The sequence below is a fragment of the Oryzias latipes genome, chromosome 11, assembly GCF_053564925.1.
Source record: "Oryzias latipes strain Hd-rR chromosome 11, Olatipes_Hd-rR_3.1".
NCBI classification, from domain to species: domain Eukaryota; kingdom Metazoa; phylum Chordata; class Actinopteri; order Beloniformes; family Adrianichthyidae; genus Oryzias; species Oryzias latipes.
In genome coordinates, this window is record NC_136247.1 from 15,385,342 (window position 1) to 15,407,500 (window position 22,159).

Genomic DNA, 22,159 nt, shown 5'->3' on the forward strand with positions numbered 1-22,159 from the left:
CCTTAAAGCCTCCTCTTTCACCTGAAGCTCCAACCAGGCTGGAGGTTTTTCCTCGTCCGCTGAATCCAAACCCCACCGAGTCGGTGAATTTCTGGGTCTCACACCAAAAATGAGGCAGACTTCATGAATGTTAAAGGTTTGATTAGAGAAAGACAACAACAAAGAAATACCTGGAAACTAGAGCATCTAATTGAATGGGAGTAATTGTTAATGTCATTACTTACACCCGTGTCACCCCCCCACCCCGGACAGGACTGTGGCTCATAAAGAGCTTTGTCAGTTAATGAGATCTCCATTAGCTACCCGGGTTACACTTTAATTTACCTCACAGAAGTTGGTTTTTGCACATAATCACACATCCGTCTGATTTAAATTAGCTAAGCCAAAGCTAAGCCAGTTGAACTGACTCTGATTTGGTTGTGGCGTATGGATGGCGTCCTTTGCCAACCTTTTTAAAACTGGCCACGGAGGAGAAATTGGTAATTGCGGTTTGTGCCTGGCTGGAATTCTATGACACCAAGGCTGAAATCTGAATTCATTCCCTATCCGTACAGCTCCTCCCTATTGATCCAAGGGTTGGAGCCTTTGAAGCTGTAGTGGAGTCAGAAAGCTTTTTTTTTTTTTAAAGAATCGTCGTAGTGACTAACGGCTGGCTTTCCCTCTTGCATATATGGTTTTCCGCGGAAGAGAAACGCATTTCTGTGCTTTAAATCACAGAAGTTTACACCTAAATATAAGTGTTGAGTTTTTATTTTTGCTAGCCTTTTTTAAAGTTATAAAACCGATGTCATTATGTATTTTCTGACCACTGGCAGCTACGCCCTAACGTAGATGACCGCTGGCTATTGATGATGTCATCAAGCTGTAGAAACGTCAGAATTTGAAGACACTATTTTTTCCATATCTCTGCACTTGGGAGGGATAAATGGAGGGATAGGGAGAATCCACAACGATAGGGAAGCAATTCGGATTCTGCATGTGCCTTTCATCGGAATAGAGCTGTGATAGAAAAAGCCTGGAGCAATATTCACCAGATCTGCAACGCTTCGACATTTCACAGCAAAACAATTCCATTTGTGAGTACATGCGTTAGTATCGGGTAGCGACAGTCCAGAGTTAACACCGTATGCTAAAAACGCGTTAAGCGCTTTCTTGAACGCACATTACATGCCTGATGTGTACATTAACCACTGATATTTTAATATAAACACCTGCAGAGGGAATAGTTTGAGATGAAAAATGACAGCCCCTGTAATCTGTCTTTTGCCTTTGGAGACAGTCGCTCCCACTTCTGAACAGTATACCATTTAAAAGGCAGCCAGAATGAGGAGGAGGGTTCCGGTTTAAAGCAAGATATTGAACCCTTTCATGTCTGGATTTCAGGAAGGATCTGAGCAGATCTGAGCGTGGAAACGTGAACCTGAACTGGATTTAAGGAAAAAACCTGCAAGTAAAATCTGAAACTCCATCAGACTCTGACGTCTGCGTGATGAACTGCAGGAAAACTTTTCTGCGTCCGAATGTCTGCTGCACTAAAGGCCCGAGGCAGGCAGGAATCTGACAAAAGATGACTCATGTATTGACGGAAAATCACTGAACGGGAGAAGGTGGGCGTGGTTTCTCTGCACACTTTTGCAAGAGGCACACAAACTATTCTCTGAAATTGAAAAAAAGACAGTTTATGCTAAGAAAAACAAAATATTTATGCTGGTTTTTCATTCATTAAAATCAAGTATTTTTTCTTTTAAACGTTTTTCTTAATCATTCTTTATTAACTTATAAATATTTACTCTTTATTTCTGTAAACCTCATTCCCTGAATCTTTATTGTTCTATGTAAAGATTCCTTTCTGTTTTCTGTTTTTTTCTGGTTTAAAAATCATCTTTACATTTATTATTTAAACGGATGATCATTATCATCGGCCATGTTTGTCATTTCTTATCCACTTTTGTCCAACCTTTATTTAAATAAAGAAATGCCGATTCACCAAATCCAGAAATCCTTTTTTTCCCTTTGATTTTACAAATAAAGTTCAAACTTTTGATTATTTGATGAAACCATGAATGAAATGTTAAAGTTTACAACGAAAACTGCTTCTGTTTTTGTGGATTCACACTCTGGTCTGGAACTGAAAAAAAAAAAATCCTTGAACCATCAACCTAACAGACAAACAGTTTTCCGGATATTCTGCCTTTTTTTTTGTTTTTTTTCTGTTACCTGAAGCGCTTAGGCAGGTAGGACTTGTCCTTCCAGCAGGACAAAGTCAAAGACGGACAGCAGGTCTGCTGGTTCACAGGTAAAGACAGACGGCGCCCCCCCATCCCCGTCACTCCCTCCCCCGGGGCTCAACAACAGTGATTGAGTGAGTGGTAAATGAGGCCCTGACTGGAAAAATGGACCTACCCTTTTACTGGCATTTGACCGGGGGGTGGGGGGCAAATAAAAAAAGCTTGAACTGACAACACTGAAACCTAAAACAATATTGCTCCCTGCCTCCGAAACTTCATACAATCTTTAAAGTTTCAGACTTGAAGGTCAAGACGTTGCAAAGCATTCTGGGAGAGTCAGCAGTGAGCATGCACATAAAATGAACACTGTTGGTTCCATTTCTGCAGCGCTGACCCACTGAAACGCATAAATGCGCTCTTCTACCTGCTCAGCATTTTCACAGATTAGCCCAGATCTTCCACCTGCAGCCAGACCATCCTGCACCCTAAAGGGGGCGTTTCCTGACACAGGGGAATCGCTTTGACCCCTCGGGGCCACATTTGGTTTGTCCCTGACCCTCACAACCAGCCTTTCTGACCGAGAGAGGGACCTGCACTGTTAGCAGCAGTTCATGCGGGGGCCTCTCTCCTCCCAGAATGGGTGGTGTGGTACAGATTAACCAGACTCCGCATGAGCCTGTAAGTGTGTTTGTGGAAATCCAGCTCAGCCCTCTTTCCTGCCCTCTCCAGGGAACTAGGTGAAGAGCCACTCAGCTCCCTCTGAAACGGCGGCCATATGGCTCACAGTATGGTTCTACACCACACACCTAATGCTATTAGGCCATCGGGCCACATGTGAGGGCCCGAGCGTGGGGGAACGCTGTCCTCACCTCGCCGTCGTGCTGCTGGCAGAAGCTCATCCGGTCCTGGAAAAGGGACAGCAGGGCGAAGTTGTTCTGCAGCGACTGGGCGATGGAGACCGACACCACCGGCTGGCTGGAGTTGGCGTTGACCCTGCTGGAGGGAAAGCTCTCCCCCAGGCGCTCGATGAAGTGGTCTTTGGTCAGCCGCACACGCTGGTGTGCGCGCACGCAGTTGTCACAGAGGTACTCCTGGCAGTCCAGGCACTGGGAGGTGGCTGGGTTCTCCTCATCGCAGGAGCTGCACTGAGGTTCTCCCAGGTGGTGGAGGAGGCCCCCGTGGGAATGGTGGAAGGCCGGGGAACCTCCCACCAGCCCCCCACGGTGGTGGTGGCCGTTCTTGTTCTGGATCTGATCTTCTGAACTGACCACCACGTCCAACAGGTTGCTGAAGAGGAAGTTGGAGGACGGCAGGGAGTCCACGCCGGCTTCAGAAATGCAGACCTTCTGATCGCAGGTGGGGCAGCGCAGCTTCAGGGGGTCGCTGGGGCTGCGCTGACCCTCCAAGCACTGGCGGCAGAAGGCGTGCAGGCAGGGCAGGACGTGCAGCCTCCTGGTGGTCTGGCTGGAGGACGATGAGGTATGTGAGGAGGATGAGGAGGTAGAGGAGCTGGAGGATATGGGAGCAGAGGAGCCGCACAGCTCCTTGCAGAGGGGACACGTCTGCAGGTCCGAGTCTGGAAACGAAGCCATCTGCAGCAAAAAGGCTCAGGTCACTACAGGAGCAGGAATGAGGCATTCATCTGAGGATACGTAAGGGGGGAGGGGGGGGTCACACACAGCACTGAGGTAGATTCACCAACAGACCCCCCAGGAGCACGCCCCGACTGACTTTGCCAGTTCTCCTCAGTTAATCACAGGTCATCAAATTGGAGGTTAGTCTTCAGTGGGATGGTTCGGGGGTCCGTCTCACTAGAACCTGGGCTGATCCCGAACTATGTCCCCCCCCAGCAGCCAGCATGACCTGGGGGCTCAGCATTCACGGCGCTGCTGCTCCTCTTTCGGCTCCGCTCGGGAGGCGTCGGGTCATCTGCTGAGACTCCGTGAATCATTCATAAGAGCAGCGAGCCGGCGGGGAGCCTTCGGGTCAGCGACGACCAAACCCGACAAAACACGAAGCGTCTGCGGGAATAAACATGGGTCCGGGCGTGGATCCTAAAACGGTCCGCTTCGTGGGGAGGCCGCCGTCCCTCCCGCCCCTCGTCCCTGCACACTCCGGCTGGGCTGCGTGGAGGAATGCGCCGCGGTTCGCTGGCGGTTTTGTGCTCGAACTGCGCCTCTGGGAAGCAGCCGGTAGCGCTCACGCGGCGTTTGCGGCTCTGCAGACCGAAATCCCGGCGAACATGTCGCGGTCGCGCGGTGAGAGCAGCTCCTGGAGCCGCTCCGAGCTGGAGCAAAAATGGACCGACTTCCGTCCCGAGGCAGCAGATGGAGGGGGTGTGCCTCGCGCGCGCTCCCGACAGGAGTGTGGTCACGTTTTGACCGCGTGCGAGCGCGCGCACCTCCAGAGCGTGACAAACGTGCGCATGGAAAGCAGGATTCTCTTAGTCTATATACAGACCCCACCCCCAGTCAGAAACAAATGGGGCAACAAATGTCTTTATTTCTCCGATTGCTTTAGTTCTGATTTTTTATTTGCCCTCTGAACAGTTTAATCCGACCTATTCTTTTTAACTGGTTTATGAAACGACCAATCCAGGATTTCTCATCAGTAATCCGATTTTTTTGCATTTTTATTTACCAGGTTCTTAAATTTACAATTTTACCTCAAACAGCAAAGCAGAGTCACAGCGAGTAGAAAACTAAGATTTTGTCTTGAACATTTAGTAGAATTGAATCCATAAACATACTAATTTTACCAATAGAGAGACAGATTATTAGAAAAAAAAAAGTTTTTATTTAACTGAAGCGCCAGCTGACAGATGTGAACCAGGATTTTTCTCTTATGTTTTCTGAAGATGTCCGATCAGATTATTGAACAGATTGTTGTTGACATGTTAACATCTGGTCCACAGCTCTGTAGTTCACATGCAGCAAATTGACCTGGAGGGGTGGAGTTTAAGGCAACAAATAATCCAGAAGGTTGAGCTTCTCCACTTCTGTAAATATAAAGCCAGACCCCATATTTTGTTCCAAATGTGAAGCCAAAAGTATTGCAGTTCACGAAAAAATGTACATACAGCTTGGTTTTCAAACTTTTCTCTCTCTCTGGAGGTTTTCTCCCATTTCCTCCCACAGTCCAAAGACATACTTCGTAGGTTAATTGACGTCTCTAAATTGTCTCTTGGAGTGACTGCATGTGTGGTTTTCTGGTCCTGTAACAGACGGGCAATCTGTCCAGAGTGTGGCTGGGATAGACTCATGTAGCCCCGGGACACCCAAAGGAATTCCGCAAGTTCTGTAGATGGACGGATCTCTCTTTGGGCCAACGTCTTAGCCCCCAGTCTTCGAGAACAAAAGGTCATCCAACACCTCTTCGTCTGGGAGAAAGGATTAAAGTACTGCAACTCCAGCTTGGCTCCCAGTCGTATATTTCTGAAAAGGTGGACCTGTACTCCAGACTGAGCTGAAACCATGCTGAAGGCCTAGTTTGGCCCATGAGAACCCCCTGTTCCTTGATTGAAAATTAGGTGGGGTATTCCACAGACCACATTTCTGATGTCCTGTTACACTGAGGTCACTACGGGTTCTTGCAAGTTACGATCCAACTTTTTTTTTCTCCTTTCGGAAATAAGGGGTTTGTAAAGCAGGCCCACATCATGATGCTGCCACTGTCATGCTTATGTGATCATGAGACACCAGCTGTGTCGGGCTGAATGGACAGAACAATGGCTGTACTGGAGGTCAGGAGGAATGAAAAATTGTCATTATCAAATCCGGCACAGCAGCCTGCAGAACCAACAGAAGACTGGGCCCTGAAACGGGTCAGAACTGAGCAAAGCCACAAACAAGGCCGTTTTTCCTTTTTGTTTCCTAACCGTCGCCGCCCCCAAATATCCCATGCAGAGGCGCCTGATCTGCTGCCGGCACGCTGCATCCGTTCTGATCCCATGACCCGCTCACAGAGAGAGGCTTGTGTTCAGAACCCTGCTGCACTGACGAAGACTGTGACAAGAGGAAGACCACAGGAAAGGAGGATAAAACCAAAACAGACATGGATGCATTTGTCCTTTAATTCCCTCAAGCACATAAACTGACTGTGCTCCCTTCACCACAAGGGCAGTGCTGCCCCCTGGTGGAGTAACTCGTGATGTTCTTGTTTGTTAATATTTGACCAGAGCCCAGCAGTCAATTTGGATTTATTTAATATGAAATTGTCAACATGGGAAGAACTTACAAGAGAAATATGCTACAGTGATACACTTCTTGGTGTGGGTAAACTGCGATACTGATGAAAGTATAGTGTTTGGGGGGAATTTATTCACTGAAAACAAAAAAAATAATTTGTTTTGGCTTTGGAACAAACCCGTGAAAATAGAACAATCTAATTCTACTTACACTGAACTGTGACAGCGAGCCTCAACTAGGAGGCTGCAGGAATCTACAGGAGAGTCCCTGACTTCATTGTGTTTGAAGAGTTTCCTGATCAAGACAGGAAGCTGAAACGCTTTGGGGGAGGTCCCGTTTTCACTGTGCCCACACCTCACTGGCCCACAAATGATTGTGGCGGAGCCAGCGGCGAGCCGAGGAGACGTCCAGCTTGAAGACTTGATCCTGGGAGGAGTTCACCGCTGTGTAGTGGATGGTGAGTTTGGGTTGCGGGATGCAAGCTGCTGTGAGGAGGCGGCTCCCTGCAGAGAGGTAGTTGCTCTCACAGCTGTTGGTCCTGGAAGATCAGAAGTGGAGATCACCCAAATGGAGCCCTGAGGTTCTCCCACACCCATGCGGCGCTTACCTTGTGAGGGTGATGCTGAGAGTGGAGGAGGAGGATTCTGGAAGACGCAGAATGTGCGACGCATTAACGGTGATGAGCATCTCCAGCGTGAGGACCTGCTCCACCTCTCCAAGTCCACAGGGGATGACCAGCGTCATGAAACCAGGTGGGGCGACCACTCCGGGGTAGTGGCCCGCTTTCAGGGAGTCTGTCAGTTACAGGTGAAGCTCATCATCACACAAACAGCCTCTGAAGTTCACACAGACGACCCCCCCAGCACCGAGAAGAACTTTAAGAGCCTATATCGCGCTATTCTTAAGCCTTTTTTAGTCAACCATATCCATGTATATGATCATTTATTACTCTTTGGCACGCTAAAGAACACATTTCTTATAAAACGAGTTATTTTCCTGAGTTCTTTTCCAATCCAGAAGTAAGACGACAATCTATGAGGCATCAGCTTTCTCTCCGTGTGGGTGCCGTCATCCTAGGCTACGTTCACACTGCAGGCTGAAACGACCCAATTCCGATTTTTCTGCCCTTATGCGACCTGTATCTGATCTTTTCATGACAGTCTGAACGACACAGATCCGATCTTTTCAAATGCGACCCAGGCCACATGTATCCGACCCGTATGTCATTGATACGCTACAAACGTCATAATTCTGTGTTGAAGTAAGCGGGAACAAGAACATAAACATCAACCACGGCGGACGATGCTGCTGAGACCAGTCACTGGAAGGGAAGAGAGGTCCCCGATTGGATTAATATTTGGGATGACAGCTATATTCAGGCCAAACTCAAGGGCTCTTACCAGGCGGTTTTTGAAAAAAATTCCAGCGAAATGGGCGAGCGTGGACTTGAACCTTCCCCACGATTACTTTTTTTCCTTTCCGACCGTTGTCAGAAGGCGGGGTTCACTTCCCCGTTGGGACCCTCAGATTTTACTGAGCAGGTTAATAAAGAGTCAATAGCATTTATTCTGGGGGAAGCCTTCTTTTATTACCGCTCTCCTTCCTTCGTAACACAACATGAATGCGCGCCCCCAACACACTTCCGTTGCCCTCCCCCCACCGCTCCCTCCTGCGCTGCACGCGCTCTCTCCCCTCCTTCCGGTGGCACATTCACATCCTTGTTCTACAACACAGTGTGGCGACCCGGGGGTTGGCCCCACCTTCAGCCCCTAAGACTCATGGGAAGTGGGGAATCGTGGGTGTAAAGTTCCTCACCACGACTGAGGGGGATGTGAGCAGAAGTGACATCCATGCTGTTGGTGAGTGTGTTCAAATAAATAGGCTATGCTGCCGGAAAGGAAAATATGCAACCTGCGTTTGCTTCTCCCTCTCAATCTCTGAGACTGTTGCAAACGTGCAGAACGTACGCTACAACAATGTTTAAATATGGGCGCATGCAACTAATATACAGGTGTGGCTTGTGTGGGTATAGCGCGTATAGCGCTTATAGCATTTGGAGGGGAAGGGTGCTCCAAAATAGTTATTTTAAGGGATAACCCTAAGGAGAAGTGCTTATCTTCTAATGGGTGTGCTTTGAAGCACATAAGTTTACATTTAAATGGAAGTACTGACTTTTTGTTTTAGCATGACCTTTTTAACCGATGATATGCGTTTCCGAGCACTAGCAGGTTAGAGCTAACGTAGCTAACCGGCAAATAATGATGACGTCATCAAGTGTGCGTAAAGTCAGAATTCGAAGACACTGTTTTTCCATAACTCTGAGTTTGGAGGCCTAAAGTATTAGTCTGGGGGCAGTTCTGGCAGCGCAGATTCTTCTGGGAAGGCGCTGTTGTCACTGGGCTACATCCGTTCGTGAGGAATGGAGGATGACATGAGAGTGGATCTGCACTCCTGTCCCGGTAATCTGACTCCCACTCCCATCCTACTCCCGCTCAAAATGTAAATGGTAAATGGTGTATACTTATATAGCGCCTTTCTTCCTACAAGGACAAAGCACTTTACAGTCAAAGACCCATTCACCCAGTCACACACACATTCACTCACACATTCACACACTGGTGGCGGCTCCGCTGCCAAACACAGGCGCCTGCCTGCCACCAGAGGCAAGCTGGGGTTCGGTGTCTTGCCCAAGGACACTTCGACTCATGGGCGTGCAAGGCGGGAATCGAACCTGCAATCTTACGATCAAGGGTCGACCGCCCTACCGCTGCACCACGGCCGCCCTGTCTTCATGGGTCTTTAACCCCATGAAACAATAAAGCGAAAGATTTTATCATTGGTTGGGAGCAGTTGTCGTTTGTTCCAACCTTTAAAGGTTCCAACTTGTCACAATGTTGAGGATAAAGCTGAACTTAAACGGCTCAGAGAAAAGCTGAAACTCAACTTTGCAGCACAATTTTTAAAAAAGGAGAGAACGTTAAGAACTTGGACACTTATGAACACCCATGTCTGTGTTGGAGCTGGGATCAGAGAAGAGCAGCAGAGCTGTCCTCAAAAATACAGGCTATGTTTTAACAGCTTGTTTCAGAGCTTCAGGACAAGTTTGGCAGAGACGTCAACCTTCAGTATGAACACGGACAAAAGTGGCTTCATCCATGTCCCAAACATGAAGCGCTCTACCTGCTCCATCTGTGCTTTCTTTACACTATTTTTTTGAGGACTTTCCCTGCCTCGACGAGTCTGTGTGTGAGATTAAACCCCTTTCTGGATCCTTCAGCTGTACCGGTTCTGGAAAAACGGACAAAAGCAGGGTTTGACTTACGCCTGAAGACCTCTCGTGCTCGAAGCCAAAGGTTCTGCTTTCCCAGCTTGTGCAACAGAGTCTGCAGCAGCGTGTAGTCTACGGGGAGCTTTTTTGACAGCATGAAGTCCACCGTGTCTGAAGCGACAGGGAGTATCTGTCTGTCCACACAAGCTTGCAGGTGAGAGTTGAACAGAAGAGCGTACTTGGAGATGTCAGGGCACTCTGAGGGAGTCAAAAAGGAAACCTCTTCATTCCTCATTTCACCGGAAGTTGATGCACCAGGACCACAAAAACCTACCACTGGGGTCTTTGATTCCTGGCAGGTTACTGAGGACCTCCAGAGTGTCTCTGTGAGACGTCTTCTCAGCCAGATGTTTCAAAACGCGAGTCCGGTTCTCCAGATCTGGAGGGTCACATGGCCAGGAGGAGGAGCTCAGGAACCAGGCGTTCTCTGTGCAAAAGCAGAAGAAACAGCTGGAGCACAGAGAAGATCAAACACAGTTCAGAGCACAACGACAGAGGCTGCACACAGACTCATGCATGAGCTGCAGCTGTGGGAGGCTTTGATGCATCCCAGTCTTTGGCTTTTGTTTCTGCTGAAATCAAAACATGCAGCAATAAGCACAGAAAAATGTTTCACAGCTGCTTTTTCCACAGAAAAATGACAGTATGCACTGAAAAATTTAGTTTAAAGTTATTGTCGCTTATCACCTGCAAGATGAAATGTACACAAAAATCATTGCCAGCTAATTGTTGTAACTTTTCCCATAACCCAGACCTGTCAAAATGGAACCTGAAACTCAGACGCCAACTTCAGCAACAGATGCATACAAAAAAATAAAACTGCTATTTTCTAAATATAACAAATAATAAATGTTTATCCACTGTTTGAACAACTTTATTAGCAGTATCCTTGTAACATTAAACAGCCGGTTGCTGAATATTATGCATTATTATTATGTTCTGTGGGAACAATAAATTCATATTTGGAGTAAAGACTCCTGGTTTTTGTCTGTTAAATGCAGATTTCTTTTATTTTGAAGTCAAAGACTCTTCTCCTTTTTCCTCTCTTTTTCCTTTTCTACACAAAGAATTTCTTTTCAGATATGTTGTTTTTTTGTTAACTTTACCATCTTGGGGGTTTTAATTTTAGCAGTCAATGCAGTTGTTTGAAAAAATTAACGATGGATTTTCAACACGGGACGGAGCGACTTGACATGTGAAGAAGAAGTCAGATGTAGTAGAGAATATCCAGTAGTTTTTCAAAATAAAACTTCCTTCAGAATCAGATTAAAAAATAAAACAGAAAAATGTGCATTGTCCCCCCCCCCCCCTGTTGCCCGGTACCAACTGTCCTACGGACCATTGCCTGTCCACAGCTCCAAAAGCTTTAATCTCTCCGTTTCTGGCTATAAACCAAAGTGCAGTTAAAACAAAGCCAGTGGTTGAATACCTAATGTTTGAGGATGCTGTTGGCAGTGAGCAGAAAGTGTTACATCAGGTTAGAGGCGTTACCCCGGAGTGTGTTAAGGGCTCCCTCCACGCTGCCGCTCAGTAGGAACAGCTCTGTCGCCACGGTGACCAGGCTGCAGCGTGATGCGCTGTCCTCATTCCCAAACAAACCCTTTGTAGTGGTGTAGCTGACCTTTGAGACAGACATGATCTCCACCACCGCACGACCCTGCATGTGAGCGCAGAGGACAGCCTAACTGCAGGAAGCTGGTTGAAGACAGGAGACACACCTTCAACTTAAAAACTTACCTTCAACCACTGGTGGGTTTTATGGTATCTCAACATCAAAGAGACGCCAATTCTGCCGACAAAGTTCTTCACCAGGCTTCCCTCCCCTTCGTTCTGAAACACTGCAAAGTCACAACGTCAGATTTACGTCTTTACAGGAACACAGCCGATCCACGTACGCTACAACAGCGCAGAGCTTCCCATTTAAAGCAGTTTAATTGAGAATAGAACATCTCTTTTGGAGGCAAGAGGTGCGACTGCAGTCATCTGAGTGACGTGGTTTCGGCTGTAAGAAGGGCAGAGTCCTGCATGAATCACACCAGAGTTAGGAAAGAAAACCCTGAGAAAGTCTACCAACTCTATAACACGGAAGTCCCGACAGCAGACATGCAGGAGGGAAGGCGGTGTAACTGCCAACAACGGCATTTGCAAGTTGTTTAAGTTTAAGTTTACATATTAATTTCAGTGATGCATATTTTATGTTCATTTGCTGTTAAACAGTCCTTGAAATTATTATCAGAGTGGTAATAATCACGTTATCAGTTAATGGAACTTTGAGTTGATTTTTGTTTCCGTCAGGACCGTTATTGTTGTAACACGCTACAGACAGAGCACATGGACTACGGAGAAAGTGTCAGCATTTACGTTATAACAAGAAGAAAGTGTGAAGAGTTTAACTTTATTCCCTTTACATGGAAAAGGACTTGGGTCATTTCAAGAGTTGCTGCAGAAAGGTCTTTTAACCCCCTTTGTGGTATTGCGGCCAACGAGGTATGACAGTTTATGTTAATTAGTTTATTCAATTGAGTTTTTTTAAGTCTTATATTAGTTTATATCATGTCTGTGATGTATATTGACATAATTTGTTCTCTGTGAGAATATTTTCATTTATATTTATTTATATGTTTGTACAGTTCTCACGGCATGTTTGATGGCACCTGTGTGCAATAAACGCCCGTCAACACAGAACGCCTTGTGTCCGTGATGTATGCAGAGGGGAGTTACAGTGAGAACTCGATTCCGCTCGGCGTGAGGTGGAACGTGATGCAAGGAGCCCGCCATTGACGGAGCTGCAAGCAAGTTTCCCGAGGCTGTCTGTACATCAGCATCAAGGCTAAGACGACGCATACACGGAAAATCTTAACAAGCTGCAAGAAGAGTTAAAAAGGGCAGTGCATGACTAATCCAAGAAGAGATGCATTTTAAATTAAGTTAAATGTATAGAAGTGGATTAACTCAGTGCTTGCTTAAAGAAACTCTATAAGTGCTAAATAAGTATTCTGGTGTACAGCATGTGTTTAAGTTGAAGTTATTTTGACTTAGTTCTGTTATTATATTACTTGAACTTTAAAAGAGCAAGCACACAATTAGTTTGGTTAGAGAAAGTGTGTTCTTAAATTATCGCCAAAAGGTTTTAAGTTAATTTGTGCTGCAAAAATTTTGGTTATATTTCTTGTACATTTTTTAACTGAAGAAAAGAAGTAACGTTAGGTATAATTATTTTCTTTCATTATTTTACTACAGTAGTATTCTCAAGCAGCTCAAGCTGGTTAATTTAGCTGCATTTTTCTTTAGATAGATTAAGCACACGAAAACATTTCCCATTATGGATGAGTGCGGATCCAACAAGAATGTTATATCAAATGACTCTGAAGTTGAAGTTGAGCCTCAAGCTTCTTCTGAAGCACCACGAAGAAGCCAAAGAACCCGTAAACTTACTGAGAAAGCTCAAGTAATTTATGATGATAAATCAAAGAAACTTAAGGATCGCTTTACTGTCAGTTATGAGAAGTGGAAGGTTGTTGCCAAGGAAGCTAAGAAAATGCTTGATGGTGCTCCCTCACGTGACATCTTACAAGATCTTTTAACCGAGATACAGTCCTTGTCAACAGATGCAAAAAGGGCCTATGAAGAGCTACGACAGTGCACAACTCCAGACAGTGAAACCCGACGTAGAGTGGACACCTGCGATGCTGTATCAAAGAAAATCCTTGGATGTGGACATTCCCATCTTCAAGAGATGGAGGGGAATCCAGACGTTAATAAAGAACAAGTGGACTGGGTGGAGGCTGGCTCTTTGCTCTCATCTGCACTATCCCGGAAAAGCAGTTCGAGCTCACCGAGTCTAAGGTCAGTAAACACCTCAAGCATGGGATCAAAACATTCAAGTGTCTCCTCTGTAAGGAAACAAGAGGCGGCAGCAGAGTTAGCTGCTAACCAAGCTACTCTAAAGGTTTTAGAAGAGATAGATAGTGAAAGGCAAGAACTTGAAATGCTTGAAGCACAAGAAAGACAAAGAATTGCATTACAGGAAGCAGAGAATGCTGCGAGACAAAATGCACTAGAAGAAAAGCGCAGACAGATAGAACGCTTAGAGACTGTTAAAAGGATGAAAGCTGCAAAGGCACGCTTACAGGTTTATGAACAAGAAATCAGCTCAGAAGAAGAAATTGAGTCTTTTTATGAATCCAAACCTGTGCAAATCAAATGTGTGACAAGTTTAAGGAAACGGACAGAGCAGCAGGCGGCAGCAACAAACAATATCATCCAAAAGCAACCTAAAAGACCTCCAGAGGACACTACAACAGCTCTCGCTGAAGCAATAGCAATAGCTGAGTCTATCAATGTGAGCCGTCTACCAGTACCAGAACCTACTGTTTTTGCTGGAGACCCACTAAGATACAACGAGTGGAAAATGTCATTTCAAACGCTGATAAGTAGAAAGAAAATTTCAGTGAATGAAAGAATTTACTACCTCCGCAAGTATGTCGGGGGACCAGCAAGAAAGGCGATTGAGAGTTATTTCCTCTTGAGTACAGATGCTGCCTACCAGGCAGCATGGAACATTCTGGAGGAAAGATATGGAAGCTCTTTTGTGATTGCTAAAGCTTTCAAGGATAAACTCAGTTCATGGCCAAGAATAGGACCCAAGGACAGTGTAGAATTAAGAGAGTTTTCAGACTTCTTAAGAGGCTGTGAAGCAGCAATGTCAGAAATAAAGCGCCTGGAAGTCCTTAATGACAGTGATGAAAACCAGAAGCTTCTCACCAAGCTTCCTGATTGGCTGGTTGCCAGATGGAACAGGAAGGTGATGGAGATTGAAGAGGAGAACAAGTCATTTCCCACCTTCAGTCAGTTTGTTGAATTCATCGGCAGAGAGGCAAAAATAGCTTGCAATCCAGTGACTTCTCTTCACGCTTTAAAGTCTAACGACACTGAAAGGGTTAAGTCAACAAAGACTCACAATGTTGGAGCAAAGGTGTTATTGAGCAGTTCCAAAGAAGGTACACACTCGGGGTGTGTTTTTTGTGAGAAATTGAATCATGATATTCAAACATGTTGGAAGTTCATGGAGAAGCCAATCTCTGAAAGAGTTCAGTTTGTGAAAACTAAAAAACTGTGTTTTGGATGCTTGAGAACAGGGCATCATTCAAAGAACTGTGAAGGAAGAAGCGTATGTGTTACTTGCAAACGTAAACACCCAACATGTCTACATGAAGATCGTGACAAACCGAGCAGAAAGACAGAGCAAAAAGAGAGTAAGAACTACAAGGAGAAGGAAAAATCAAGCGAAAGGATCAAGTTTGAACAGATCAACGAAGCATCAAGCCATGCAACTTCAAATCGAGTGGTGCAAGATGTAAGCAGTCTATATGCATCTACAGTTGTTCCAGTTTGGTTGTCAACCATAAGTGATCCAGAGAGTGAAGTTCTTGTCTATGCACTCCTAGACAATCAAAGTGACACTACATTTATCTTGCAAGAAAAGGCAGAAATGCTGAAGTTACACAAAGAGGCAGTGCAGTTAAAACTATCCACATTGGCATCAAGAAACACAGTCATTCCAAGCCATAGATTAACTGGTCTGCAAGTTAGAGGCTTCTATTCATCAAAGAGAATCCCTCTCCCAGTAACTTACTCAAGAGAGTTTATTCCTGCTAACCTGAGTCACATTCCTACACCCAAAACAGCAAGGGCGTGGCCACATCTGGAACATCTAGCAGAAGAGCTCGCTCCATTGATAGAGTGTGATGTTGGACTGCTCATAGGGTATAACTGTCCACAAGCCTTGTTACCCAGAGAAGTGGTGTCAGGAAATGACAATGAACCGTTCGCTCAAAGAACAGATCTGGGCTGGAGCATAGTTGGCTGTGTCAGTCCATGCTCGGACTATAATGATTCAATTGGAAACAGCCACAAGATTGTTGTAAGACAGGTGATCCCTGATCTTCAGCCAACTGCTACACTCACAAATGAAGTTAGATTCATATGCCGAACTCAAGTCAAAGAGTTGATCACTCCACCAGATGTGATGAAAATGCTTGAGTCAGACTTTAACGAGAGATCTGCAGAAGAAGCTCAGCTCTCTCAAGAAGATCTCCGATTTATGTCAATCATGGAAGAAGGACTGAAAATGAAATCAAATGGTCACTGTGAAATGCCTCTCCCATTTAAGGAAGACAACCCAAGTCTGCCAGACAACAAAGGATGTGCAAATCATCGCCTCAAATGTCTGAAAAGGAGATTTGAGAGGGACAAGCAATATCATAAAGATTATACAAACTTCATGACTGAAATAATATCAAATGGGGATGCAGAAAAGGTTCCACATGATGAAATCAACAAGAGTCCAGCCTGGTACATTCCTCACCATGGAGTGTATCATCCCCACAAACCAGGGAAGATACGAGTGGTTTTTGACTGCTCCGCTAAGTTTAAAGGCGTGTCATTAAATGACCATCTGCTTACTGGGCCAGAGTTAACTAACAGTCTGATAGGTGTTCTCTGCCGTTTTCGCAAGGGACCAGTAGCGGTGATGTGTGACATTGAACGTATGTTCCATCAATTTCATGTAAGAGCAGAACATCAGGATTATTTGAGATTTCTCTGGTGGGACAATGGAGAATTTCACACTGAGCCAACAGTCTACCGTATGCGAGTACACCTATTTGGAGCAGCCTCATCACCTGGTTGCGCAAACTATGGTCTTAAACACGTTGCAGCCCAGGGGCGTGGATTTTTTAGTCAAGCAGCCATTCGCTTCATTGAAAGAAATTTTTATGTGGATGATGGGTTGATGAGCGTTACATCTGTGGACGAAGCAATAACGCTGATCAAGGAAGCAAGACAGATCTGCAGTTCTGGCAGACTAAGGATCCACAAATTCATTTCAAACTGCACTGAGGTACTGGCATCAATTCCCAAGGAGGAGTGCGCTGAAACAACACAAAATCAAGACTTAGCTCTGGGTGAGCTACAAATGGAGAGAGTTCTTGGGATTAAATGGTGCATAGTCTCAGATCAGTTCAGATTCAAGGTTGAGGTGAATGAGCGACCACTCTCTAGAAGAGGAGTATTGTCAACTGTGGCATCTATCTTTGACCCACTTGGGTTTGTTGCACCATTCATTCTAGTTGGTAAACAGATACTTCAAGAGATGTGTCGCAACAACATTGGGTGGGATGAGCCACTGTCTGAAGATCTTCTCCCACGGTGGGAGTCCTGGCTCTTGGACTTGAAGAACCTAGCTGATATAAAAATTCAGAGATGCTATGTTCCAGAGAATTTTGGACAAGTTCAGCGTTATGAACTGCATCATTTCTCAGACGCAAGTGCTTCAGGGTATGGAGTCTGTTCCTACTTGAGAGCAATCAGCGTGTCACATCGAGTCCATTGCTCCCTGGTTATGGGTAAGGCCAGAGTGACACCTTCGAAGGTCACCACAATCCCAAGGCTCGAGCTGTCAGCGGCCGTTGTTGCTGTGAGAACCAGTAACCTTCTCAGAAGGGAGTTGGATATTGAGACTCAAGACTTCTTCTGGACTGATTCAAGGGTCGTCTTGGGATATATCAACAATGATGCAAGACGATTTCACATATTTGTGGCAAACCGTGTTCAGGCCATTAAGCAGAGCACTAATTCGAGTCAGTGGAGACATGTGACCTCTGAAGAAAACCCTGCTGATCATACATCCAGGGGCTGCACAGTCAAGGGGCTTGTTTCTTCCAATTGGTTCACTGGACCAGATTTTCTTTGGTGTGAGAAGCTTCCCAGTGATGACATTAAGGTGGGAGACATAACAGTTCAAGACCCAGAACTTCGAAAGGTCATTGTGCACAAAATACTGACTGCAAAGGACTCATTGTCAAGCCGCTTTTCAAAGTTTTCCAGTTGGAGAAGGTTAGTCAAAGGCATTGCTAGACAGAGGCGGTGTGTCAGAGAGTTCAAGGGTTTGTCATTAAGAAACAACGTAGCTTCGAGTCTGGAGGAGAGAAAAGAAGCAGAACTTACCATCATAAGCATTGTTCAACGAGAAACATTTCCTGAAGAAATCCAAAACCTCCAACACAAAGGAGAGATGACAACACAAGACAGGATTAACCGGCTGCATACACTGAATCCCTTCTTGGATGAACAAGGAGTAATGAGAGTGGGAGGTCGGCTGAAACATTCTACCCTGCATCCATACATCAAGCATCCGGCAATTTCGCCAAAAAGCAGCCACATTTCAAAGTTGTTGATTGAACGCTATCATCAACAAGTACAACACCAGGGTCGTGGCATAACAATGAATGAACTTCGATCAAATGGCATCTGGATACTTGGATATAGTCACGCAGTGTCTTCCTTCATCTACAAGTGCGTCAAATGTAGAAAGTTAAGAAGAAGTGCTCAAGTACAAAAAATGGCAGACTTACCTCATGATCGAGTAGAAACAACGCCTCCTTTTACTTATTGTGGAATGGATTGTTTTGGCCCGTTTTACATAAAGGAAGGAAGGAAAGAACTGAAGCGTTATGGTCTGCTATTCACTTGCTTATGCTCTCGTGCTGTTCACATAGAAGTACTCGATGACATGACTGCGGATTCTTTTATCAATGCCTTGCGAGCCTTCATTGCCATTCGTGGAAATGTGCGTCAACTTCGGTCTGATCAGGGTGCTAACTTTGTGGGTGCAAAACGTGAGCTTCAGCAGACTGTAAGACAGATGGACCAAGAATCCCTAAAACGATTGGGTTGTGAGTTTGTCATGAACACACCAGCTGCCAGCCACATGGGCGGAGTTTGGGAAAGGCAGATCAGGACAATAAGAAGTGTTTTGACATCTATTCTCCATCAGTCCTCCAGCAGACTTGATAGCTCGTCCCTGCGAACATGTTTTTATGAAGTCATGGCAATCATAAATAGCAGGCCCTTAACGGCGCACTTGCTTAATGATCCCACTGGACCACAGCCTCTCACACCCAACCACATTTTGACAATGAAATCCTCAGTCATCTTGCCACCACCAGGACAGTTTGTGACAGAAGATGTTTATCTTCGCAAAAGATGGCGCAGAGTGCAGTTTTTGGCGAATGAGTTCTGGTCCAGGTGGAAAAAGGAGTACCTGCTAAATCTCCAGCAGAGGCAAAAATGGCACAAGGCCCACAGAAACTCGAAGGTCAACGACATAGTCATTCTTCAAGATGAGAGCGTGCCTCGAAATGCGTGGAAACTGGCTAAAGTTACAAAGGTCTTTCCTAGTGCAGATGGTCATGTTAGGAAACTGCAATTGTTGATCAGTGATTCAGCACTTGATGGTCAGGGAAAACGACTCACTAAGCCAGTATATTTGGAGAGGCCTATCACTAAAACAGTAACACTCCTTGAAGCAAATAACACAGAGTCATGAGTAAAAACTACTTACATTAAAACTCTTGAGTGTTTTATTTGACCTTCTTCAGTTTTTAAGAAATCACAAGTGATTTGGTGGGAGTGTAACTGCCAGCAACGGCATTTGCAAGTTGTTTAAGTTTAAGTTTACATATTAATTTCAGTGATGCATATTTTTCATTTGCTGTTAAACAGTCCTTGAAATTATTATCAGAGTGGTAATAATCACGTTATCAGTTAATGGAACTTTGAGTTGATTTTTGTTTCCGTCAGGACCGTTATTGTTGTAACACGCTACAGACAGAGCACATGGACTACGGAGAAAGTGTCAGCATTTACGTTATAACAAGAAGAAAGTGTGAAGAGTTTAACTTTATTCCCTTTACATGGAAAAGGACTTGGGTCATTTCAAGAGTTGCTGCAGAAAGGTCTTTTAACCCCCTTTGTGGTATTGCGGCCAACGAGGTATGACAGTTTATGTTAATTAGTTTATTCAATTGAGTTTTTTCTAAGTCTTATATTAGTTTATATCATGTATGTGATGTATATTGACATAATTTGTTCTCTGCGAGAATATTTTCATTTATATTTATTTATATGTTTGTACAGTTCTCACGGCATGTTTGATGGCACCTGTGTGCAATAAACGCCCGTCAACACAGAACGCCTTGTGTCCGTGATGTATCCAGAGGGGAGTTACAGGCGGGGCCAAGATGTTTGTCAGGGAAAGAAGATGTAAGGAGTTACACCTGTTTATCTTTAAAACTGTGTTAACACCCAACAACTGGCGCAGCAGGGGTGTCCAGTGTTGATATTTAGTCAGTGTGACGGCCAGAGGTGTTGCTGCGCATTCCGAGCATCAGGCGTGGCGGGGTTCTCTAGTGACCGCCCAATTTAGGTGGTGCAGTGAAAATTCTGGTGCAGTGAAAATTCTGGTCAATGGTCCGTAGGACAGTTGGTACCAGGCAACAGGGGGGGGGGGGGGGGGTTCAAATATCGAAACTTTGGTGCAGGATTTGAATCTAAACCAATTACTCACCTTTGACCCGCAAAGGTTGATGGTGTATTTAGTGGGCGGAGTTCAAAACCAACATGGAGGAGAATCTAATCGTTCTACTCCTGAACTTGATATTTTTCTTATTTGTATGGAGACAATAAAAACTTCCTCTTTTTTTCCCCTCCGTGGACTAAAGCGGGACAGCAAGTCGTCAAACTGGGTCAGAGGGGCAAGTACCGCTGAAAGTGCCGTCATTCAGGCGCAGCCCCTGCAGTAGAGGGTGAAGCTCACCGGAGGCATGTATACCGATGTTTTTGTTTAAAATAAATGCATCATATTGTTTGTGATTTTATGTTAAGCACTTTGGTTGCCTCAGCTGTTATAAGTGCCATACAAAAAATGGATTGATTGATTGAAACCTGATCTCTAAACATCATCTGTGTCTTTCAAGCATTGACTGAGGGGAAATGTCCAGTCAGTGCTTCCATGCAGCAATGAAAACCTTTCACAGTGGCTCTTCCCACAAGCGGCGGGTTTATGAATATACTTTTAGACAAGTGGCGAGCAGCAAATTTGACGCGTGTTAAACAGAGGTACAGAACCCAGCATAACAGTTCTGGTTAGTGTTGCAGAAGGAACGTGTGATGGGGCAGCAGCTATCAAGTCAAAAACATTCAAGTTTTTAATGGAACTTTCCACCTGTTTCCACAAAGGCAGCAAAGGGCAGCGACAGCTTGTCTTTGCTCTCTGAGAGCAGTGCGATGGCAATGCGGCCGCTGATGCGCTCCACCTGGTTGGGGTGATGGCTCGACTGGCAGACGGAGCAGAACACTTTGCCCATGCGCTTCCAGTCTTCTTGTTTGGTGCAGAGCTGAGTGAAACACATCCCATTACAAACACACTAGGACTAAAAGCTGTTTTGTTTCAGAGACCGTCAAAAACTGACCTCTACTTCAATGACGGCGTGAGCCAAGCTCAGGCAGTCCGGTAAAGGAGCGCTGGGAGACGACCTTTGGCACATGAGTTCATTTGACTTGTTAGAAAGCTCCATCAGAGTGATACACAGACAGAATGAAGCTAAAGCTCCACTAACTTCTGGTGTGGAGTAGCTGCAGCTGGTGGGTGTGCATGAATTGTCTGCTGGAACAGAGGCATGTGGTTCACACAGTCCAAGCTGAGCTCCAGACCAACGTTCACCATCTGCCAACACAGAATGCATGAAGAACAGCGCCGCCCTGCAGGGCTGCCCGTGTGTTCTGGAGAGGTGAGCTACCTTAACGGTGAGCTGCAGGAGTTCAAGCACAAAACCTGTGAGGGACTTCTCCCGCACAAAGTCAAAAAGGTCCAGCAGGAACTCGTGGCTGGGCTGAAAGACAGAAGAAGACGCATGTTACGGCTGTAGCCGCAATATTTGTTGGTTTGTATTATTGGAGTGTCTTCCTGTCTCAGTTTTCTATTGTTTTCTGCTGCAGTGGGAGTTTCTGTCTTTCTTTTCTTCTCCTCCTATAGTTGTGTGTAGATTGGAGCCCAAAGTGTCGGGAGGACCTGATTGGCTGTGGACCTCCAGCCCTGGTTTAAATACTGCAGCATAATCTGTTGTTTTAATTCATTTGGAATTCCGAACTATAAATGAACGTTCATCTCCATTGGCGGGAAAGACTATCCCAGCTCTTTTCTAAAAACATTTTAGAGCCTTTAAACTGTTCTGAACTTTGCAGTTAGGAAGAAAAATGTTTATCAACCCAAAACCCAAAAGGATGATTTATTGGTGTTGGATTCAGACTCATCCTGTTTGACCTTAGAGTTCAGGAATTCATCTTTTTACTTCTACAGAAGGAAAACGATTTCTAACATGCCTGAATAATAAAAGACAAGAGAAATTTACCAAAACAAACATCAGACTAACCACTATGTTGTGGGCCAAAGTGACACGCAGAATGGAGAAGATATCAGAAACCATCCCAGCTTTCAGCAGAGCCCAGAGGAGGGACAGGAACACCTGCATGGAGAAGTACACCCCCGGTGGGCTGCTTTGATAGTACCCGGAGAA

At 45.3% G+C, this 22,159-nt stretch overlaps 2 protein-coding genes and 2 long non-coding RNA genes across 20 annotated transcripts in view; 2 read left to right on the forward strand and 2 right to left on the reverse strand.

Annotated features, from left to right (window-relative positions):
* trim71 (tripartite motif containing 71, E3 ubiquitin protein ligase) overlaps positions 1 to 4,653 on the reverse strand; it is a 28,829-nt gene extending 24,176 nt beyond the window's left edge. The window contains exons 1-2 of one of the 3 annotated variants that reach the window (XM_004074032.5): positions 3,960 to 4,653; positions 3,098 to 3,820 (exon numbers count right to left, since the gene is read on the reverse strand). In XM_004074032.5, coding sequence (XP_004074080.1) covers positions 3,098 to 3,820 — 723 coding nt within the window. In that variant the 5' untranslated portion in view covers positions 3,960 to 4,653. Of the gene's footprint in view, positions 1 to 3,097; positions 3,871 to 3,907 lie in introns of all 3 variants that reach the window. The other 2 variants (XM_023959895.2, XM_023959896.2) reach the window with 2 other exon arrangements.
* Positions 4,654 to 6,415: 1,762 nt separating this feature from the next.
* Positions 6,416 to 22,159, reverse strand: part of topaz1 (testis and ovary specific TOPAZ 1) — a 31,842-nt gene continuing 16,098 nt past the window's right edge. For 6 of the 15 annotated variants that reach the window (XM_023959890.2, XM_023959891.2, XM_078954892.1 and 3 more), the window contains exons 9-19: positions 22,016 to 22,159; positions 21,383 to 21,475; positions 21,203 to 21,309; positions 21,056 to 21,119; positions 20,809 to 20,980; positions 11,481 to 11,581; positions 11,235 to 11,400; positions 10,018 to 10,170; positions 9,738 to 9,941; positions 7,023 to 7,209; positions 6,416 to 6,953 (exon numbers count right to left, since the gene is read on the reverse strand). The exon at positions 22,016 to 22,159 is cut by the window's right edge and continues 8 nt beyond it. In XM_023959890.2, the coding sequence (XP_023815658.1) occupies positions 6,755 to 6,953; positions 7,023 to 7,209; positions 9,738 to 9,941; positions 10,018 to 10,170; positions 11,235 to 11,400; positions 11,481 to 11,581; positions 20,809 to 20,980; positions 21,056 to 21,119; positions 21,203 to 21,309; positions 21,383 to 21,475; positions 22,016 to 22,159 (1,590 nt within the window). In that variant the 3' untranslated portion in view covers positions 6,416 to 6,754. The remainder of the gene's footprint in view (positions 6,954 to 7,022; positions 7,210 to 9,737; positions 9,942 to 10,017; positions 10,171 to 11,234; positions 11,401 to 11,480; positions 11,582 to 20,808; positions 20,981 to 21,055; positions 21,120 to 21,202; positions 21,310 to 21,382; positions 21,476 to 22,015) is intronic. The other 9 variants (XR_002874125.2, XR_013658873.1, XR_013658875.1 and 6 more) reach the window with 3 other exon arrangements.
* On the forward strand, positions 12,027 to 13,223 carry LOC144995292 (uncharacterized). The gene is made up of 2 exons (XR_013658877.1): positions 12,027 to 12,230; positions 12,374 to 13,223. It is a non-coding gene; the product is annotated as an uncharacterized LOC144995292 (long non-coding RNA).
* On the forward strand, positions 19,421 to 19,773 carry LOC111948186 (uncharacterized). Its single transcript, XR_013658876.1, has 2 exons — positions 19,421 to 19,577; positions 19,722 to 19,773. It is a non-coding gene; the product is annotated as an uncharacterized LOC111948186 (long non-coding RNA).